General features: G+C 46.9%; 2 protein-coding genes across 2 annotated transcripts; both read right to left on the bottom strand.

Annotated features, from left to right (window-relative positions):
- Positions 1 to 636: 636 nt before the first annotated feature.
- On the bottom strand, positions 637 to 2682 carry LOC133129201 (rho-related GTP-binding protein RhoB). Its single transcript, XM_061243132.1, has one exon. The coding sequence runs from the start codon at positions 2473 to 2475 to the stop codon at positions 1885 to 1887; it is 591 nt and encodes a 196-aa protein (XP_061099116.1). The 5' UTR covers positions 2476 to 2682; the 3' UTR covers positions 637 to 1884.
- A 1700-nt stretch (positions 2683 to 4382) lies between these two features.
- On the bottom strand, positions 4383 to 22684 carry LOC133129168 (b(0,+)-type amino acid transporter 1-like). Its single transcript, XM_061243061.1, has 6 exons — positions 21986 to 22684; positions 11768 to 11901; positions 10441 to 10570; positions 8245 to 8369; positions 7016 to 7103; positions 4383 to 5688 (listed from the first exon to the last, which is right to left on the bottom strand). Exons 1-6 carry the CDS (start codon positions 22682 to 22684, stop codon positions 5458 to 5460), a joined length of 1407 nt encoding a protein of 468 aa, XP_061099045.1. The 3' UTR covers positions 4383 to 5457.
- Positions 22685 to 23670: the final 986 nt, after the last annotated feature.

Raw genomic sequence — 23670 nt, 5'->3', positions numbered from 1 at the left:
TGTGTGTCTGTTGCAGGGGGGGGGGGGGGGGTTAAGAACTAAGTAAAACAACCCTTACTGCTGAAATATCAGGTAGAAAAAGCATAATTATGTACCCTATAAAGCACACTTGGAGAAAGCAGACGAGTTGTTCCTCACTAGCAGCCTACTGTATCAGACATCTGCTACTCAATAGGATATGCACGCATTTCAGAGGAGGTACTTTGTTCAGTTGCCCGGGGCTCTTAAAAAGCAGTAACTCTGGGTGGCGTTCTTTAAAAAAATCGTAAGAGCTACGGCTAAAGGTCGCATAGAAAACCCGTCCGCGAACAAAAGGGTACCGAGGCACTAGGACCGAGAAGAGACTGGGATTGGGAATGAGATGACCCCACCCCTGGAGACAAAGAGCTGTTCAATCGGCCTTCATGCTTTCAATGGTCCATGTTGTTTTTAAAACACACTTCGGCTTTAAAAAAAAATTAATAAATAAACTTGCACATCACATCTAATACACAACAACGGTTTCCCAGTGCAGGGAAGTCAACATCCACAGTCATCGTTTTCAATGCAAATACAGCGACATTTCAGGCACAAACTTCCATAGTCCCCCCCCCCCCCCACCCCCCACCCCCCCAATGAAGGAAACAAACAAAAGGATTCATTTTAAACGTTTAATACTTTTTCGTTTGTTTTTGCAAAAACTGATTATACAGCTCATATTCACGGTTTGTTGTAAACATTTCATACGTCTTGAAACTCAATTAGTCGTTTTTTAAAACAAAGAAAATCCTTTGTACCGCAGGCTTAAAGACGTATAAAAAAATAAAAAATAAATCGTATAGTACAATACCGATCTTAATAGACCCCCTCTGTAACAGAGAAAGCATAACACTAATTAACAGAGATACGAGGCAATTGAGTGTTTAAACCTTTCTTTACCAAACAGCTCAGCCTCGAATCTCATGCACAGTGCAATCGTGGCAGATTGATTTGTATTATGAACGACGCCTTGCATTCAAAGGCGATTGGTGGTGGCTTTGTTCAACTGTACTTGAGCAAATAATAAAATATAAAAGTTCAGAGGATGGTGCGTTTAAATGCTGATGCTGGGCTTTGGGGTAGAGTCTTGGGCTAGATCCAAGACCTTGTGCAAAATATGTGGAAAACGATGGACGCAGCAAAGCGGGTGGCTCTCTCTTGCTCGTAACATCCACTTTAAAAAAAAGAAACAGCGATTAGTCTCCCCAAACTGAGACAAAGCCTCGTAAAATCGGAACAGTCTGTGCACCATTCTGCGGCACAGCAACCGCTCTCGCACCCCTTTCATCCTCGTCCAATGCCCAATTAACGGTTTCTATAATGTCAGAAGAATACAGTCCACACGTCTAATTTCGAAGAGTCATTGCTTCTGAGTGGAGCGCCGCTCCCCAGGTTGTCTCGTGGCCGGCATCACAGCGACGTAGCAGGCTTTAGGCTATATTGCTAGCAACATTTTTTAGATGGGTTTGGCAAACCAGTGCGTCCTCGCCAAAGTTCTGGTCGTACAGTCAGCTTTAATGCAGTAACATGGCATTTTTTTTAAAAAAATCCTCAAAATGTGGACAGTGCCGTCGTGCGTTGAACGCACTTCGACCCCCATACCCAACGAGCCCATTGGCTGCAGCGAAGTCCCCCACCCGCCCAGTAAAATCGGTGGTCACAAATAGTCTTTATCACTGGGAGTGAATCAGGACATTGTGCCCGTGCATCTCTGGTCCTGCCGCTTCGAAACTAGCACAAAGAACACGAGTCCCGTCTCTGAACGAGTTGTTGTTTCTTCAATCCCGGTCATTCAGACTGGCGCCGGAGGGACTCGCTGCGCTTCATTCGCTAGTTTTCAGTAGTTTTAAGTCATTAATAAAGAGTTCACAGCAGCTTGCAGCAGTTCACGCAGCCCCCCGAGGGTGTCGAGCGCTTCTGCAGAGCGGCTCGGGTGGCCGTCTCGAAAACCTCCCGCACCCCGTCCTTCGTTTTCGCCGAGCACTCCAGGTAGTCGTACGCCCCGATGCGCACGGCCATGGCCCGGCCGTCTTCAGTCTTCACCGGTTCCTGTTTCATTCGCGCCAGCTCGTTCCTGACGTTCTCGTCGTTCCGCAAGTCCTTCTTGTTGGCGACGAGTATGATCGGCACGTTGGGACAAAAGTGCTTCACCTCCGGCACCCACTTCTCGGGGATGTTTTCCAGGGAGTCGGGACTGTCCACGGAGAAGCACATTAGAATGACATCGGTGTCCGGGTAGGACAGTGGGCGAAGTCGGTCGTAGTCTTCCTGACCGGCTGTGTCCCACAGGGCAAGTTCCACTTGCTTGCTGTCTACCTCGATGTCCGCCACGTAGTTCTCAAACACAGTCGGCACATACACCTCGGGGAACTCATCTTTGCTGAAGACGATTAGCAGACAGGTCTTCCCGCAGGCGCCGTCTCCAACTACCACCAGCTTCTTGCGGATAGCAGCCATTGCTTCGATCTATGAGCTTTTTGGCTACAAGTTCAAAAGTAGACTAATTTACCTTAACTTCGACTTGTTGACGTTACTGCGAGGACGAGCTAGCAAAATCCTTGCTGAGATGAAGTCTCTTGTCTTTCAGAAATGCCGCACCAAGTGCCTCAAAGTCTCGCAGCCGTCCGCTCCTCTCTCGCTTTCCCAGTCAAATTCTAACTAGGAACCAGATCGCTTCCCTTTTAAAGTGAGCAGCCGCTTTCTTAATATAGCAATCCAATAGGAGCGAGCAGGATGAGGTCACTCTTTCGAAAAGAGGAGTTGATTGGCTCTGCGGTATAACTTCTAAAGACAGAGGAGGAGTTACGCTACTCACCACGAGGACTTGTACACTGTCTAGGGATGATCTCAGGACCAAAGGACTGCGCTAAGGGGGGATATTAGAATTCTGGGAATTGTAGTGTTTTACTTCGTTTCCAATGCCCCTCGCATTCGGTATTTCGACAGTTATGGAGCCTCTCACTCAGCGCTTAATTTGAGATTTTCATGACGCAGCCTTATTTACATATCTGTATTTTGTTCTAATGTAATATTTCTTAAATGTAGCTGAGGGCTCCGTTTGTAATAAGAATGGCATCATCTTAGTGACATGTATGCACCAAGCTTGAACATGTAAAGAAATTAAAGTGGTTCAGGTTTTTAGGTTCCACACAGCGGAGGCCTACAGTTAATTTATTCTAATGATAGAAACGTTGGTTCACAACCGGAGGAAATGTGGAACTAAATGCAAATCCAGCTGAGATGCTCCAATGTCGCGTCATATCCTGGCATACAGCTGTGATTGCGTTTGTAAGAACACCTATAAATAGCTTCGCGCCATAATCGGAAAGTCGCTTTTTGGGCTTTTTTTTCCCCACCCCCCTCATAAATGCGTTCAAGTAGTAGCGAGAGGAGAGGAACTGTTGATAGTAGATTGTTGGAAGTGACTCAAGGCTCACAATTATTTCAAGAACGGAGGAAAACACTTAGTCACGTGCTGTATTATATTGTTGATTGCTTAAAAAGATCAAAAGGAAAAAAAAAAGCCTTGGCTTCCATTGCTGTTGAAATATGTGCATTGAACTCTATGTCCCTAACTGCAATGCGTGCCGTCTTGCTTGAATTAGTATGTTCATCAGCACCTTTGATAAAGACAGCATGTTTTTTACTGTATCCAAAGATGTGCTGTAGGATGTTGGCCACTGACTGCCATGGGTTGAACTCTGAATTTAATTATGTGTGCAAATACTGTGTTGAATACTATCAAGGCTTATTAGCCCTTTGTTTTTTGTTTTTTTAAAGTCAGTGTTCTAGAACTCCCTTGCTTTCAATTAACAGCAGTGATCGTTACATCCGCGTTGATAGCTAATCACGTACTATTTCCAATCTTACATTAAAGGGTTCATGGAATTTCCCTATCATGATTCTGGAATTCTGAGTGAAACTTCAGGTTCATTATGAGTGTGTGTGTGTGTGTGTGTGTGTGTGTGTGTTGTCTAGTCGGACAGCTCTTTTGTTCTTTCTTTCTTTCTTTCTTTCCGTCCCTGGAACAGAATGGTAACTGTGTGTCAATGACAGAAATGACGACAGTAAAGGCGATAAACACTAGTGAACCAACAAACCCTGTACGTCACTTTACAACAGGTAAAACCGGAAACACACGAGAGCGCACTGAGGCACACCCAGGGAAACACAATCATTTCATATTCCAGGACTGGAAATGTCCCGATTCATAAATGAACTCCCCCATGTTTCAGTGGAAAATCACTGATCCACAGCTTTTCATACATTTTTCACTCAGATCCCACCATAAAATAGTCCCTCAAGGACATAAACAATGAGTAACACTTTTATTTTCATCTCAACAGAGGTTAGTACCATGACTCAATCCAGCGTCAATAAACTCATCAGTATTGTCCAAACACAATGAAGAGACCATACATATTTTTATGAATCATAACTGTAATAATTTTAGAACAGATATTTCAGCTAGAAACTGTAGCTTGTTATAGAAAAATAATTTAAAGAATGACATCAAAGAAAAACAATGGAGTGGCGTTGTTGAAGTCTTTTAGTGCAGTCTCTAAAACAATCACATCAAATAAATGCCCAAGACCTGGAAAAATAAATCTAAAAACTCTTGTCAACAGACAATGGAATCACTTGTTTTTATACTGTGAGTTTTGTGAGCAGTTTTAAAAAGTCTTTAGTTTTACATTATAGTATATAGTTATAGTATGTAGTTATCCCACTATACATGCCTGTGTGTGTTTCTTATATATTTAAGTATGCTTGCATACTTAAGACGTAGTATTGCGTAGTGTATTTGAACAGTACGTTTTATACTATATACTATAACTACAGCATACTGGCCCTCACATTGGCCACAGGTCCTAGAGCCTGGAATGGCAATGGAGTGTTCTACATTCAGAGCTTAGGGTTAGGAAGTAGCAGCAGTTACATTATTGCCTTTTGTCAGACGCTCTTATCCAGAGCGATGTACAGTTGATTAGACTAAGCAGGAGACAATCCTCCCCTGGAGCAATGCAGGGTTAAGGGCCTTGCTCAAGGGCCCAGCGGCTGTGCGGATCTTATTGTGGCTACACCGGGATTAGAGCCACCGACCTTGCGTGTCCCAGTCATTTACCTTAACCACTACGCTACAGGCCGCCCCTGTCAAACTGGGAGTTCAGCATCAGTTCCAGTTTGGGGAACGGAGAAGTACACCCTCAGAAATAAAGTGACAGTGGAGACGCCGTGGAGATTTTTATTCTCCAGGGACCACATTTCCCAAAAATGCCCTGAAAGTATAGTAATGTTCTATTTGCGTACAAACGAGTAAAAAAAACGTACAAATTAATTACATATTGCTGGCCAGGGGTATAATTTTATGTACCCAGCGACAAGCATCAGTACTTTTTGAACTTTTATTTCTGAGAGTGTACGGGGTGAGGGGGGAGGTTACAGGTTTTTTTCGGCGGGGGCCACCTCCAGGACGAGCTGCAGGAGGACGGTGAGTTTGTCCAGGGCCCCCGGGCACAGTTTAAAGTGAATGAAGGGCACGTAGATGAGGGCCCCGCTCAGGATGAAGATTGACACGTACAGATACTCCATCTGGGGCGAGTCGATGATGGGCGCCAGCACCAGGAAGACGGCGACGATCAGAAACAGGATGGGGATTACAATGGGCACCTGGCGAGAGAGGTCACGTCAGTCACTGACAAGGGTAATGCAGTGTTTCCCAACTCCAGTCCTCGGGACCCACTTGCCAGAAGGTTTTTGTTGTAACCAGTAGCTCACACACCTGATTTAACTAATCAAGGGCATTTTTGTGGTTTGATTGGTTCAATCATTAAATCAGGTGTGTGAGTTACTGGTTACAACAAAAACCTTCTGGCATGTGGGTCCCGAGGACTGGAGTTGGGAAACACTGGGGTAATGTAAACCCTGCTGTAAACATCCAGCTGTGACCAGCTTGAAATACCAGCTACCAGCTGTAATGAACTTGGATAACTTTACACAAATTCAGGTTAAATGAATACCTTTCTCAAATGTAAAATAGCAACACTGAAGCTAGGTATCAAACCCATACCCTTTCAGCAGGGGTGCACAACTCCGGTCCTCGAGGGCCGGTCTATTTTTTGTTCCAACCAACTGCCTTGTTTTTAATTTGCTGACAGCTCTATAAATCACCCTGGTTCAAGCCTGTACTTGAGCACAGTAAAATCATTACATACACATGTCAGGTAAGATATGATTGAGTGAATTAAATAATGACGTCACAAAATCCTAAAATGGATCAGCCCTTGTTGTGCTTTCAAAACTTAGCTTGAGTTGGTCAAACCATGTTGAGTGTGGAGCTGGTCTGAACTAGTGAATCAGCTACCAGCTGTTTCAAAACCTATCGTGTTTTTAGTAGTCCAGACTTGGACAGTGCCACTCTTGTTTTTATTTGCCGTGAACAGGGCACTTTCTGCAGACCCCAAAGCAAGAATCTGACTGTCGATTTATGTGGTTTAACTTGGTGGTGAATAGGCTGTGATTTAGGAGCACTTGTTTGACTTTGACTGCTTCGTGTAACAGCAACACTTTGAAACCACAAAGTGGTTTCACTTTGTTTCCCAATAGTGCCCCCTTGTGTTCAGTGTGTCTCATTACGGTTCTGAAGTAATCATTTTTAACAGGAGCCATCATGGCACAGTGTAAACAGTACAGGGTAGTTGTTTGAGATTTAAAAAACCGTAAAATAAAAAATATCTTTTTACTGTTCACTCCACACACATTTCAACATATTGCTGTGTTTCTTGTGTATATCTGTATATCGGTCTTGTGTTAGACCTGTTACATAGTATATTGACTGTGGTTTATAAATGCTTAGAGAATGCTACTTCTGACAGGAACAAACACAAACATTTATAAAATAAGGGGTAGTGTGTTTAATCCTGCATCTCATTTGGGAAATTCTGATATTTTCTTGAAAAAGATTCCACCTGACTGGCCGTTTCAGCTGAGTTCTCACCGTATATGATCTAGGAAGTTCCGGCTTCTTGATTTTAAGGTAGATGAGCCCGGAGATGGTAATGCCGTAGAAGAACCAAGCAGTGAAGCTGAAAGTGTATTGGACAGCAAAAGTGGTCATGGTGTCACCTGATGTCAAATGGCATCACCAGTCATGACTTTTACCGCACTTTTACCAGCAGAGCTGAAAGGTCCAGGGATCAGAAAGTAAAAATTGTGCTAATTAGCAAATCCGGGCGAATAGAAAAAAATACTGGGACGGACTTTTACTTTCTGAACCTGGATTTTTCCACCTCTGCACTTTTCTACATTTCGTGAGCTGAGTTAGACGGTTTTATCTGCGTTTTGAGTAGATTTGAGATATTGAGCTTCGAAGATTCCAAAGTGAATGGGCTCCAAGCAGATACGACTTTTAAACAGTATTTTTGTATAAAACTTTTTCAAAAACTTCTAATTCTCAGCTCACAATATAGTAGATTATCCACAGAAATGTTTTCAAACATGCAATCAATTAACAATTCAGGTTAAATAAATACCTTTCTTAAATGTGAAATAGCAGCACTCAAGCTAGATATCAAACCCATACCTTCTGAGATACAAACTAAGCTCTCTAACCTTTATACTAGACTCCCCCTATAAACTATAAAGCAATATTTTCTGTATGTAAATGCAACAATAGCAGCAAACCACCATGCCTGTAGTTTTATAATATATACTCAGTGCAATCAACTTTGGAAGGAGAATTCTCTATCTATTCTGAATGAATTACAATCAGTTTACACAAATGAAATAGTAAATTAACAGATGTACACAGGGATTACAACATGGCACACTCTTCTGAAAAGATAATTTAGTCACAGACTTTGAGATGCCAGTGAGATGCACAAGCCCCAGGTTTTTTCATTAATATACATCGTGTAACAAAGACACGCGTGTTTACTTGGCGGAGCGGAAATTGATCTGCGTGTGGTGCGGTAACACGGTTTATGTACAGAATTGATTGTGGATCATACAGTGGGAGGGGTGATTATTGATTTCCGGATCTCCATTGTACGTTCTCCACTGTATATTTTTGCAGGCTTTTCTGGTCCAGTAAGCGGTCTTTAATGATGAGGTTTTGTTTACGCAGGGCAGGTTGACTGAGCATGCGTGTTCTTGCACAGCGACGCCCTGTGAAGGCCCGCAGTCTTCCCTGCATGTTCTCAGGCTTTGGGAGGGGGCGGTGTGTACCTGAAGAAGTTGACGATGCTCTGGAAGTCTCCGGGGATGAGCACCAGCAGGGAGATGCCGGTGGTGAAGATGAGTGCTGGCGACGGGGTCAGCCGCCGAACGTGCGCCATCCCTAGGATATCCGGCTGCGCACGGCCGCCGGGAGAGCAGCAGCAACGCCAGCAACACCAGCAACGCCAGCAACACCAGAAATGCCAGCAACGCCAGCAACACCAGCAACACCAGCGGCACCAGCAACCCAAGCAACACCAGCAACATCAACAACACCAGCAACCCAAGCAACAGCACAAACCCAGCAACACCAGCAACACCAGAAACGCCAGCAACGCCAGCAAAATCAACAACACCAGCAACATCAACAACCCAGCAACACCAGCAACCCAAGCAATACCAGCAGCACCAGCAACGCCACCAACGCCAGCAAAAGCAACAACACCAGCAACACCAGCAACATCAACAACCCAGCAACACCAGCAACCCAAGCAATACCAGCAACGCCACCAACATCAGCAAAATCAACAACTCCAGCAACACCAGCAACATCAACAACCCAGCAACACCAGCAACCCAAGCAACACCAGCAACACCAGCGGCACCAGCAACCCAAGCAACACCAGCAACATCAACAACACCAGCAACCCAAGCCACAGCACAAACCCAGCAACACCAGCAAAGTCAGCAACATCAGCAACAGCAACACCACCAGCAGCACCAGCAACACCACCAATCCAGCAACACCACCAACATCAGCAACACCAGCAGCACCAGCAACCCAAGCAACACAAGCAACAACAGCAACCCAGCAACACCATCAACATCAGCAAAACCAGGAACCCAGTGAGGAGAGAGGACACAAGAGCCTTTAGAATAATAATACATTACATTGCATTGCATTACAGTCATTTGGCAGACGCTTTTATCAAAAGCGACTTCCAGTCGATTAGTCTAGGCAGGGGACAATCCCCCATGGAGCAACGTGGGTATTAAGGGCCTTGCTCAAGGGTCTATCAGCTGTGCGGATCTTATTGTGGCTACGTGGGACTTGAACCTCCAACCTTCCGGGTTATAGTCACATACCTCAGGCACTAGACTGCAGAATGCCCTGACATATGAGCAGAATTAGACCTTTTGCCCATCCAGGGTCACCATTCATCTCCAGCAAGGATCTCAAAGTAAAACCCTGGATGGCTGCTGTGTCTGCTGGCTTTTTGACATTTTCCTGCTTCATTTAAGTCACTGATTAGCTAACAAGTCTGTCATACCTTGTTTCCGAGGTACAAGGTATGACAGACTGATTGAAAGCAAATAACAAAACTTGCCAAAGACTGTCGCCCTCCAGGACTGGAGTCTGAGACCCCTGATCGCTTACCTTCCAGTACGTTCCTGTTGCCAGAGTCTGCTGCTGGAGCCAAAATGGCTTCCTTACAATCAGCAGCTAATTCAGGTTTGGTGGACTCTTAACATGGCTCACCAAGTGTGCTGAGACACACTGAAAACCAGAAGAACACAGTGAAGTTCTCCAGGAGTGGAGTCCGATAGCCCTGCATTAGTGGTTGGAGGTTTAGTGGTTTGTTCCTGATTACTTTGTCGTTCAAAAGGTGTGGGTGATAAATAATGTTCCCTCAAAAAGTGAAGGGGCATACTCTGTCACCGCTCAACACTATAATATTTATGGGAAGTATTGATTCAACTGTGTCAACGCAACATATTCCTGAAGGTAAAGGAGTATCGTACATGGTGCACAAGTGCAGATTTCTAACATTGAACCTGGACAGTCTCAATAACATTTCCAACAGTCTCGGAGGACCGCAATGTCTGCTGGTTTTTGGTGTGACTCGACACTTAAATTATCCATTTTAGTCACTGACTGGCTAAACATTCAAAACACTTTGTTTCCAAGGCCTAAATTAGCCACTGGTTGAATAGAAACCACCAAAACGCACAGACACTGTGGTTTGAGTTTGAGATCCCTGGTTTAATTGATCGATTATGGGCAGTTGTCAAGGAAACAGAACTCCAGGGGCACATTCAGCTTCCTCTTCCTTTCCTAGTGTATTTTCCTCGCTCTGCCCATAAAACGCCTTCACTGAACTTCCACTGAATGTGGAAAAAGATTTCTAGAAGAGTTGTGCTCTCCTTGGTCTGGTCTGTATGCCCCCAGTGATGCAGGTGTCTGTACGGGATTCGAGATCTCACCATGTGGCCCTCCCTGGCAGCCACGAAGCACACACGTCCCCCAGTGAAGAAGGTCCCATTCAAGGACCCGAAAGCAGACAACGCAGCCGCGACGGACATCACCCAACCCCAGCTCCCCAGAACCTTGTTCCTGTCAACCAATCAGAAAAGAGTGAACCATTCCTCCCTAACCAATCCAAACCAATCCATGTTTTTGTCAACATATAAGAAATGAGGAAACCATTCCTCCCTAGCCAATTCATGTCCCTGTTAACCAATTAGAAAAGAGTTAGCGACTGTTGCCCTGGAAAACTCAGGCGTCATTATACATTAGCTTAGGTGAAAAGCGAGGAGCCAACAATAATGATTAAGGTGTTATGAACAGGCTAGGAACTTTGCCAAGGCACTTGGGAACCTCCTACACTTTGAGATCTTTAGTGTATACGTTTACTTTACCCCATCAGAGAAAAGTGAGGCATCCAGACTGACTTACAACAAACACAAAGATCAGGAATCCCAAGACAGTAAGGTGAGGACCTTAGTTTACCCCGGTGTAAAATCCAGCTATGACCAGCTTGAAATTACCAGCTACCAGCTGTTTCAAAACCTAGCTTGAGCAGGTCAAACCATGTTGAGTATGGAGCTGGCCTGAACTGGTCACCCAGCTACCAGCTGTTTCAAAACCTAGCTTGAGCTGGTCAAACCATGTTGAGTATGGAGCTGGTCTGAACTGGTCAACCAGCTACCAGCTATTTCAAAACCTAGCTTGAGCAGGTCAAACCATGTTGAGTATGGAACTGGCCTGAACTGGTCACCCAGCTACCAGCTGTTTCAAAACCTAGCTTGAGCTGTTTCTTGAGAGGGGTAATGTCTCGCCTAAACCACAGGATACATTTGGCTGCCCAGACTGAATTCTTAATTCTGAAATCCTCTGAACTGTCCAGTTAAGACAAATGTGATTGTCCCATAGACCGATAAACCGGGGGTTGCCCAGCCATATGCCATGGAAGGCCAGGAGTATGCAGGTTTTCACTACACCAGTTGATGTGACTAGTGTTTTAACACCTTCAACCCGAGAGAAGGGACAGAACTTAGTGAAATCAGCTGGCGTAGTGATTGGTTGGAATGAAAACCTACATACTCTCGGCCATCCATTGCACAGGATTGGGCAGAAACAAACAAACAGCCTTTAGTATTATGTTCATAACACCCACCCACCCATCCTCTTTTCTTTGAAATCCAATACATGGTAGCCTTGGGACACATGTGCCTGTAGTGATCAATGCCTTCTAGTTAAGAAGGGTAACACAGTCTGTGTGTGTGAAGTAAGCCATTTGTTTGACGTTACCCCCAGGTGACGGCCACAGCGTTGGATGACATCAGTTCATGAGGTGTCATGGCAGCCAGGTAGCTCACGTTGACAAACAGGTATAGCACCGTTACCATGGGGATGGCGATCATCACGGCCCTGGGAAGGTTCACCTAAGTTGTCAGAGAGGAAAAGGGATATTTTAGAAAGTCCGACCATGGAAAAACGTTCTTTCTACCTGTGAATCCAAATCATAATTCTTCGACAGGAAAATACTTTGCATTGAATTACTACTGCAAAAGTGAAAATGTACAAAAAACATTTTCGTTTTTCTTGAGGAGAAAGAAAAACATGGCTTAAACATGGCTTGGCGCCTAGTTTTCATATTGTCATATTGTCACAAGACAAATATGGACCTGGAAAGAAACTGGACCCATCTTTTCAAGCCGCTTCAATGAAGGTGTGAACTTGGTTGCAGCTTGCATTTGGGCTCCAATGTAAAACAGCCAGTATCATCAGTATCATTAGTTAGAGATATTGGCCTATAGTTTCTATATTGTGCATCCATAAGAAGCCTAATATTATCTAGTTGACAACATAATAAGCTGGAATAGCACTGGATGCAAATAGACACAGTAGTTCAAGGGTGTAGCCTGAAAGATTCATCACAACTTAAAACAGTTTTTACACAGGTAGGCTCAATTAATACTTGATAGGTTATTATGAATATGCATTAAAAATAAAACCCTTGGCTGAAAGAATCTATTCAACCCACTAACTGTTCGACTGTAACTGTCTCCATTTCTTATACGGGCATGCTACTGGCAACGCCGTAGCTAGCTAAGCTTGGTATTAGCTAGCTTGGTATGAGCTCGACTAGTTTGGCTAGTTGAACAAGACCGACCAATATATCATAGTGCTAGCTACAATTTGGATAACACAAACAAATTATGAAATAGTACATTTATGTTAAGCTTCGCCTTAGGTACTGGCCATATCAAGCAATGGCTAGTTATCTAATCCAGCTAGACATGAGCTAGCCACACATGTCCTGCTGAAAACATAACCGTAGTCTCCCCAGATCACACCCAATATATATTAGAGCTAGCGGTTACATAGCAGTAGAGCTACAGTCCATGAGACTGTTTGAGTAGACAGCAGGGGTGGACAGATCGATACCAAAGTGTCCATGCTGCCGATTCTGCTATTTTGTTTTTGGTATCGATCTCTCCCATAAAATATTGGTACCTATGTTTACAAAAAATATATATATGTTTGCTTACCTGAAGCCGGGCTGAGTCACTGCTTCCACTAGATTATAAGTGTATTTCTCAAACTCGAGAGTACACTTGGTGTGTGCAGGGGCATCCATTTTGATGCCACCTGCACAAATGTACAGTGGTGTGAAAATGTGTTTGCCCCCTTCCTGATTTCTTATTTTTTTGCATGTTTGTCACACTTAAATGTTTCAGATCAAACAAATTTAAATATTAGTCAAAGACAACACAAGTAAACACAAAATGCAGTTTTTAAATGAAGGTTTTTACTATAAAGGGAGAAAAAAAATACAAACCTACATGGCCCTGCGTGAAAACGTGATTGCCTCCTTAACCTAATAACTGGTTGGGCCACCCTTAGCAGCAACAACTGCAATCAAGCGTTTGCGATAACTTGCAATGAGTCTCTTACAGCGCTGTGGAGGAATTTTGGCCCACTCATCTTTGCAGAATTGTTGTAATTCAGCCACATTGGAGGGTTTTCGAGCATGAACCGCCTTTTTAAGGTCATGCCACAGCTTCTCAATAGGATTCAGGTCAGGACTTTTACTAGGCCACTCCAAAGTCTTCATTTTGTTTTTCTTCAGCCATTCAGAGGTGGACTTGCTGGTGTGTTTTGGATCATTGTCCTGCTGCAGAACCCAAGTTCGTTTCAGCTTGAGGTCACGAACAGATGGCCGGACATTCTCCTTCAGGATTTTTTGGTAGACAGCAGAATTCATGGTTCCATTTATCACAGCAAGTCTTCCAGGTCCTGAAGCAGCAAAACAGCCCCAGACCATAACACTACCACCACCATATTTTACTGTTGGTATGATTTTCTTTTTCTGAAATGTTACTTTTACGCCAGATGTAATGGGACACACACCTTCCAAAAAGTTCAACTTTTGTCTCGTCAGACCACAGAGTATTTTCCCAAAAGTCTTGGGGATCATCAAGATGTTTTCTGGCAAAATTGAGACGAGCCTTAATGTTCTTTTTGCTCAGCAGTGGTTTTCGTCTTGGAACTCTGCCATGAAGGCCATTTTTGCCCAGTCTATTTCTTATGGTGGAGTCATGAACACTGACCTTAACTGAGGCAAGTGAGGCCTGCAGTTCTTTGGATGTTGTTATGGGGTCTTTTGTGACCTCTTGGATGAGTCGTCGCTAGCTCTTGGGGTAATTTTGGTCGGCCGGCCACTCCTGGGAAGGTTCACCACTGTTCCATGTTTTTGCCATTTGTGACAGAAATGGCTTTATAATCTTTTCCAGACTGATAGATCTCAATTACTTTCTTTCTCATTTGTTCCTGAATTTCTTTAGATCTCTGCCTGATGTCTAGCTTTCGAGGATCATTTGGTCGACTTCACTTTGTCAGGCAGGTCCTATTTAAGTGATTTCTTGATTGAGAACAGGTGTGGCAGTAATCAGGCATGGGTGTGGCTAGAGAAATTGAACTCAGGTTTGATAAACCACAGTTATGTTTTAACAGGGGGGGCAATCACTTTTTCACACAGGGCCATGTAGGTTTGGATTTTTTTTATCCCTTAATAATAAAAACCTTCATTTAAAAACTGCATTTTGTGTTTACTTGTGTTGTCTTTGACTAATATTTTAATTTGTTTGATGATCTGAGACATTTAAGCGTGACAAACATGCAAAAAAAATAAGAAATCAGGAAGGGGGCAAACACTTTTGCACACCACTGTATCTTCAGTCTTTGTACGGCTGCACAGAGTTCATGCAGCATGATTGCTCATGAACTTCCTGCAATTGCTCAATTGATTCCTCACCTCACATAACTTTGCATGTGAAATGGCTGAAAAGAAACATTTTATAATAATAATGATAATGTTTAATATTTCTACTTCCATTTAAAGTATTTTTCATAAGAGTTTTTTTATTTTTTTATCTGACTCTGCAAGAGCACAGGAAATTCCTACAACAGAATTTATTATAGAAAAGTATGGGTATCAGTATCAGTACTGATATCGATGATACTGGCCTAGCATTACTTGGTATCGTAACGAACCTGAAATTTGCAGTGTCGCCCACCCCTAGTGGACAGTACTAGTACTTGTGTCGGGATCAACCACGCTCACTATAATCTTGCTCTGGGCCCTCCATCATACTGGAATTTGTTGTGGGCCTCACCAGCTGTGGGCCATAGAAACATCACCACCTTTCACCCTGACGGCCCTTACATTGATGCAGAAGGTCTACTCTTTCAGCAACTTTCATGCTGCGTGCGTCTACCACGTCACAAAAGAAAAACCTTCCTCCGGTTCCCTGGTCTTACCTCTGGCCGTTTTAGCTCCTCCGTCACAAGGTTCAAACTGGACCAGCCGTCAAATGACCAGAGTCCCTGGTAGAACGACATTCCAATGGGATGCAGTCGTAATTGCGTGCCCGCGAAAGCGTCGTGGAAGCTTCCACTAGACCCCTGGGCGAGGGTCACCAGTCCCCCGATCACTATGACTACGAGCGCCAGCAGCTTGGCCACCAAGAAGACCAGCTGAATGGACATGGCGGATCGCACGTTGAGGGAGTTGGCGGTGGACACGAGCAGGATGCACACAGCTGCGACGCACTTGACCACCAGCTGGGGCGGGGCGCAGCTGCCGTAGAAGGGCGCCACTGCGTACTCTGCGATGCTCAGGGCTGTAGCCGCCGTGGAAGTAGGGATCAGCACTAGGATTAACGTAAACGCCGCCATGAAGGCCGGGGCCCCGCCGTAGATGCGCAGGATATACATGAAGTTCCCGCCCGACTCTTTGATGACGGTCCCCAGCTCGGCGTACGACAGGGCTCCCAGCATCGCGACCAGACCACACAGGACCCAGATCACCAGGCTGGCCCCGGGACTCCCGATGTTCAGCAGCACCGTCTGGGGCGACATGAAGATCCCCGACCCGATCATGGTGCCGGCGATGAGGGACACGCCGCTCACCAGCCCCAGCTCCCGCTTCAGCTTCAGTTGTTCGGTTTTGACGTCCATCGCGGCTGTGACACCCACACACCCGCGCCCTCCTCCCCGCTTTGATTTCAGACGTTATCACGAGAATAAAAACAAGGAAAACTCCTGAGTTCGTCTGACTGCGTAGATTCAAGCCAAAGAATGACAGACCTCAATGCAACACAATTTAAAAAAAGGACGAATCAGTGTTCAGCATCGGGGCAAAGTTTAACTTCAAACTGTGTTACTATTTAATTGCTACTAGGAGTGTGAACGATTAAACATTTAACCAGTTTACCAAAATTTACGGTGTGGTGGCCCGACCTGCGATCGGTACACCACTGGGGTGGAACGGCCCGTGCACTGGCGCCTAGAGCTGGGGAAACTAATTAACGCCGAATATTTTCCCTTGTCATATCTAAGAGCGGCACCTTGGGGAGAGGCCGGGAGGAGAATCAGCATCAAGGCCAGCACCCCCGAGGCGAGGCACGTGAGGAATGCGACTGCAATACTAACCTTCTCTAATTGAACAGGCACAGCTGAGCCGAGTTCGGGGAAGGGAGCGGCGCCCTTCAAAAGGGAGAACACAAACGCCAAGCGGGGCTCATGACGGAGGAGGGTTACCCGGAGCCAGAGTGCGCGGACACTACGACCGAAACCCCGAGCTGAGCCCGCTCCAAAAGAAGCGGAACAATCTTGGACCGGACTACGAGAGAGCCCAGCGGACGAAATCTCGAAATCCCGGAGTCACGTGAGAAAATCATCATCCCCCTAACCCAGCTAATCGCTCCCTCTCTGCATCTAGAACGGAGCATCCCCGGTGGGCGACTAGGTGGCCGGGACCCTGCAAGAATTGAACGGATTCAAACGGACTAAAGACGGACAATTCGTCTTTACTCTTAAAGGCAGACAATTAGGGGGCAATTCACGGGGAAGGTGGGGGTGGTGGAAAACTTACCAGTGGGGGTGCTGTTGGGGAGAGACTGCCCGTTGTTCCTTAGCTACTGGGATGAGAGCCCGACATCGGGGAGGCCAGCCACCACCCCCCGATCCCACCGTAGGGGCCACCGGGAGCCACACCCGGTCTGGGTAGCCCCGTCCGGGGAGAGTGACGGAGAGGAGACCCCAACCCCAGTAGAGAAAAGACCAACATCATGACCCCCCACAGGAACCACGGACACCGCCCCGGAGGGCCGACCCCACCGCACCCCCTGGTGGCCGAGCCCAGCAGCACTGGGGAATTTTCGGAATTCCAACCAGAGACAGAAAGGGCCCCAACGGATTTTGCCGCTGCCCAGCTGCAAAACCTTGCCCAGGCCTGGAAAACTGCTGCCTATATTGAGGGTGTCCCACAAGACGGGGTGAGTAGGCCGGCATTACCATATTTCCAAATACAGAATGGCTTCCTATATCGTGTTTGTAGGATTAACGAGGAGTAAGAGGAGCAGCTACTGGTGCCCCAGACTCACACCTCCAAGGTCCTGTATCTCGCCCACACTCACCTGTTGGGGGCGCACCTGGGGCGCGAGAAGACGCAGGAGAGGATTTTGTCCCGTTTCTCCTGGCCGGGTGTCAAGAGGGCCGTGGAGGACTGTGCAACATGCCAACTTCACAGCCCGAAGGTGACGTATCGCAACCCCCTAATACCCCTCCCCATCATAGATGTGCTGTTTCACAGGATTGCCATGGACATAGTGGGACCCCTACCCAAGTCTAGCCGGGGCCACTGCTACATCCTGGTAATAGTATGCCACCCGCTACCCTGAGGCCGTGCCGTTACAGGCCGCGACAGGGAAAAGTGTCGCGAGGGAACTTTTCCTGGTGTTCAGCCGGGTGGGGATAGCTGAGGAGGTTCTGACTGACCAGGGGTCATGTTTTATGTCTGGAGTGATGAAGGAGATGTGCCGACTGCTCAAGATCAAACAGCTGCGGACCTCGGTCTACCACCCTCAGACAGACGGGTTGGTGGAGCGCTTCAGCAAGACCTTGAAGGCTATGATGAGGAAGATGATAGACACGGACTGTAAGGACTGGGATCACCTACTGCCCTATTTACTGTTTGTCATCCGTGAGGTCCCCCAGGCATCCACCGGATAAGCCCCCTTCAAAGTACTCTATGGGAGGCGGCCACGAGGGCTGTTGGACCTTGCGAAGGAGGCCTGGGAACAGCAGCCGTTCAGACAGCGCTCCCTCGTGGAGCATGTGGTCGACATGGACCACCGGATGACGAAAATCTGGCCGATGGTCCGGGAGCACATGACCCAAGCCCTGGCGGAGCGGGCCCGGCTGTAGAACAGGAATGCCCAGGTGCGTGAGTTCCGACCTGGAGACAAGGTAATGGTCCTGATCCCCACCAGCGTGTGTAAGTTCCTGGCCAAATGGCACGGCCCCTATGAGGTGGTGGGAAAGGTCGGGCCGGTCATTTACACCATGAGACAGGTAGGGAGGAGACACACTCTCCAAAGGTATCACGTCCATTTGTTAAAAAGATGGCATGAGCCCTTGCACAACCCTGCTCCCTTCTGTCTGACAGCAGGGGGTGCCACCGGAACTCCGGAGGTGGCCACGGGAGACTTGTTAACAGACCAACAGCACCAAGATCTCTGGGAGATGGTAAGCCGACACAAGGACGTGTTTTCCCCCCTCCCGGGCCGGACAACACTAGTCCACCACGACATAGTTACCGAGGCCGGGAAGTACGGCTGTGACCCTACCGGATCCCGGAGGCTAGAAGGCAGGCCATCCGGGAGGAGGTGGTGAGGATGCTGGACTTGGGGGTGATCAAAGAGTCCCAAAGCAGCTGGCCCAGCCCGGTCGTCCTGGTGCCAAAACCGGACGGCAGTTGGGGTTTCTGCAATGAGATTCGGCGACTCAATGAGATCTCCCTGTATGATGCCTACCCCATGCCCCAGCACTCTGGACCTCACCCGAGGGTACTAGCAGGTACCCCTCACCCCGCAGGCGAGGGAGAAGACAGCCTTCGCCACCCCAGATGGCCTGTTCCAGTACCGGGTGCTGCTGTTTGGAGTCCATGGAGCCCCCGCCACCTTCCAACGCCTGATGGACAAGATCCTAGGACCACACAGGGAGTATGCCGCCGCCTACCTGGATGACATTGTAATCCACAGCACCGACTGGGAGAGCCACCTGAGGAGGCGGAGGCCATGCTGAGGGCCCTCCAGGAGGCCATACCGTGAAGTGGTCTGAGGAGGCGGACCAAGCCTTCCTGGACCTGAGAGCGGCCCTGGGCCAGGAACCCATATTAACCACCCCTAACTTTGCCCAGAAATTTGTTTTGCAGACGGACGCCTCAGAGACAGGACTGGGAGCCGAGAGAAACTACAGCACCGTGGAGAAGGAGTGCCTGGTCATCAGATGGGCAGCTTAAATATTACTTCTTGGAGCGAGAATTAGTTCTAGTGACTGACCATGCCCCCCTGACATGGATGTATTGGGGCGGCCTGTAGCATAGTGGTTAAGGTAAATGACTGGGACACGCAAGGTCGGTAGTTCTAATCCCGGGGTTGCCACAATAAGATCCGCACAGCCGTTGGGCCCTTGAGCAAGGCTCTTAACCCAGCATTGCTCCAGGGGGGGGTTGTCTCCTGCTTAGTCTAATCAACTGTACATCCCGGAGTCACGTGAGAAAATCACCATCCCCCTAACCCAGCTAATCTCTCCCTCTCTGCATCTAGAATGGAGCATCCCCGGCGGACGACTAGGCGGCAAGAATTGAACGGATTCAAACGGACTAAAGACGGACAAACGTTCCTAATTTTTTGGCCACTTATTTTTTTTCCTCTTTTTATTTTTTGAAAAGAAAGCACTTGACCGTGCTAAATAGTTGAGGAGTGCCCTGAAGGTGTGTGAAAAAATAAAAATCATTTTTGTGCACCAATTTTACTCTCTCTCTCTCTCAACCACGGATACAAAAAATGGATAACCAATAACCGTTTTTTTTTTCTGAAGGCGAAACGAAAAGTTCAGTTTAAAATAAATGCACGTTCATCACCAGGCGTATTATTGCCGTTCTAAACTATTGTGAACTAGCAATCGACAAGCTTCAGTAGTTCGAGCAAGCAATTTCTGTAGCTGTTGGTTGACTTATGGTTTAGTGTAATGTTACGTAGTTTCTTAAGGTTAACAGAAGATCCGTGTTTATTCATTGACACGCGTATTCAAACTACCGCCAAACTGAACGTATCTTCCCATTATGCTGTATCTACATAAAAATAAACAAAGCAATACATCATTGGACAAATGTTGCACAAAATATTACAATACGCTGTTTACATTTCATTCACAAGCTACAGTCGTACAAGCAAGCAACCTGTGGGCATTTCAGAGGGTTAAGAATGCAAACAGCGAACGGAATTGATTGCTACAGTACTATAGTTGCCAAATAATTTCTGCATGTTTTAAATCTGTAGCTGTTAGTTCACTTATGGCTCATTCTATGGCGTTTCTTCATCCGTGTTTATTCGTTGACACACAAATTCAAACTACCGGCAAACTGAACTTCGCTTTCCACTATGCAGTATTTACATAAAAATAAATAAAGCAACGCATTATCATTAGGCTATTCATCCTTAGGATATTGGAAACGAAAATTCCCTGCTTTCAGACGTTAATCTCACCACCACGATTGTCCCGCGCCATATAAAATGCACTGCCGTATAAAATACAAGTTTAGCCTTAAATTAAATTATATCAAATTGTACAGAGACCTGTATTGGCGAGAAAGTAAAATCATTAGACCAGTCGCCTATGGTAAAATAGACCCGGTGTTATATTATATCAGCCAAATATTGCGTGACCATGGAATTATGTCATGCCTGGACGTAAATTACAGGGATTTAACGACAGGTTTCTGCAACTGTGAGTATACACTGCACAATGTCAAGGAAAAAAAAAAAAAAAAAAAGCGGTCATAAAACATATCGGTTAACCGGTTAACCATTTCAAAAATGGGATGGTAACCAGTTACAAAAACTGATGATTTGTCACATCCCTAATTGCTACAACATTTTTTTCTGGCTATATTTACGGCAGATGCTTCCTAAGGTTAGCTCTCCCCTTGGCTCGTATCTAATCTAGCTAGAGAAGAATTAGCCATGATTGTCCTGCGGAAAATATAACCGTCGTCACCCCAGATCACACCCAATATCGCGCTTAAATAGAGCTACAGTCCGTGAGACTGTCTAAAGTGGACATTAGAGGTGGGCGGATCGATACCAAAGTGTCGATACTGCCGATTCTGCTATTTTGTTTTGGTATCGATCTCTCCCATAAAATATTGGTACCTATGTTGACAAAAAAAAAGAATTATGTTTGCTTACCTGAAGCCGGGCTGAGTCACTGCTTCCACTAGATTATAAGTGTATTCCTCAAACTCGAGAGTACACTTGGTGTGTGCAGGGGCATCCATTTTGATGCTGCCTGCACAAATGTATCTTCATTCTTTGTACGGCTGCACAGAGTTCATGCAGCGTGATTGCTCATGAACTTCCTGCAATTGCTCTTGATTGATTCCTCACCTAACATAACTTTGCATGTGAAATAGCTGAAAAGAAACCTTTTATAATAATAATGATAATGTTTAATATTTCTACTTCCATTTAAAGTCTTTTTCATACAAGTTTTTGTATTTTTCTTCATGTGACTCCGTAAGAGCACAGGAAATTCCTACAAAAGAATTTATTATTGAAAAGTATTGGTATCGGGATTGGGATTGATATCGATGATACTGGCCTAGCATTCCTTGGTATCGTATCAAACCCGAAATTTGCAGTGCCGCCCACCCCTAGTGGACAGTACTAGTACTTGTGTCGGGATCAACCACGCTCACTATAATCTTGCTCTGGGCCCTCCATCCTACTGGAATTTTTGGTGGGCATCTCCAGCTGTGGGCCATAGAAACATCACCACCTTTCACCCTGACGGCCCTTACATTGATGCAGAAGGCCTACTCTTTCAGCACCTTTCATGCTGCGTGCGTCTACCACGTCACAAAAGAAAAACCTTCCTCCGGTTCCCTGGTCTTACCTCTGGCCGCTTCAGCTCCTCCGTCACAAAGTTCAAGTTGGCCCAGCCGTCAAACGGCCAGAGTCCCTGGTAGAACGACATTGCGATGGGATGCAGTCCCAATCGCGTGCCCGCAAAAGCGTCGTGGAAGCTTCCACTCGACCCCTGGGCGAGGGTCACCAGTCCCCCGATCACTATGACTACGAGCGCCAGCAGCTTGGCCACCAAGAAGACCACCTGAATGGACATGGCGGATCGCACGTTGAGGGTGTTGGCTGTGGACACGAGCAGGATGCACACAGCTGCGACACACTTGACCACCAGCTGGGGCGGGGTGCAGCTGCCGTAAAAGGGCGCCACTGCGTACTCTGCGATGCTCAGGGCTGCAGCCGCCATGGCGGAAGGCTTCACCAAGAAGATGAACGTGAACGCCGCCATGAAGGCCGGGGCCCCCCCGTAGATGCGCAGGATATAGATGAAGTGCCCGCCTGATTCTTTGATGACGGTCCCCAGCTCGGCGTACGACAGGGCTCCCAGCATCGCGACCAGACCACACAGGACCCAGATCAGCAGGCTGGCCCCGGGACTCCCGATGTTCAACAGCACCGTCTGGGGCGACATGAAGATCCCCGACCCGATCATGATGCCGGCGATGAGGGACATGGCGCTCACCAGCCCCAGCTCCCGCTTCAGCTTCAGCTGTTCGGTTTTGACGTCCATCGCGGCTGTGACACCCACACACCCGCGCCCTCCTCCCCGCTTTGATTTCAGACGTTATCACGAGAATAAAAACAAGGAAAACTCCTGAGTTCGTCTGACTGCGTAGATTCAAGCCAAAGAATGACAGACCTCAATGCAACACAATTAAAAAAAAGGACGAATCAGTGTTCAGCATCGGGGCAAAGTTTAACTTCAAACTGTGTTACTATTTAATTGCTACTAGGAGTGTGAACGATTAAACATTTAACCAGTTTACCAGAATTTACGGTGTGGTGGCCCGACCTGCGATCGGTACACCACTGGGGTGGAACGGCCCGTGCACTGGCGCCTAGAGCTGGGGAAACTAATTAACGCCGAATATTTTCCCTTGTCATATCTAAGAGCGGCACCTTGGGGAGAGGCCGGGAGGAGAATCAGCATCAAGGCCAGCACCCCCGAGGCGAGGCACGTGAGGAATGCGACTGCAATACTAACCTTCTGTAATTTAACAGGCACAGCTGAGCCGAGTTCGGGGAAGGGAGCGGCGCCCTTCAAAAGGGAGAACACAAACGCCAAGCGGGGCTCATGACGGAGGAGGGTTACCCGGAGCCAGAGTGCGCGGACACTACGACCGAAACCCCGAGCTGAGCCCGCTCCAAAAGAAGCAGAACAATCTTGGACCGGACTACGAGAGAGCCCAGCCTCACGAAAAGAAACCCCGCGGACGAAATCTCGAAAACCCCGCGGACGAAATCTCGAAATCCCGGAGTCACGTGAGAAAATCATCATCCCCCTAACCCAGCTAATCGCTCCCTCTCTGCATCTAGAACGGAGCATCCCCGGTGGGCGACTAGGTGGCCGGGACCCTGCAAGAATTGAACGGATTCAAACGGACTAAAGACGGACAATTAGTCTTTACTCTGTTGGGGAGAGACTGCCCGTTGTTCCTTAGCTACTGGGATGAGAGCCCGACATCGGGGAGGCCAGCCACCACCCCCCGATCCCAC

Source organism: Conger conger, chromosome 1, assembly GCF_963514075.1.
Source record: "Conger conger chromosome 1, fConCon1.1, whole genome shotgun sequence".
Lineage (NCBI taxonomy): Eukaryota > Metazoa > Chordata > Actinopteri > Anguilliformes > Congridae > Conger > Conger conger.
This window is presented reverse-complemented; position numbering and strand designations above follow the sequence as displayed.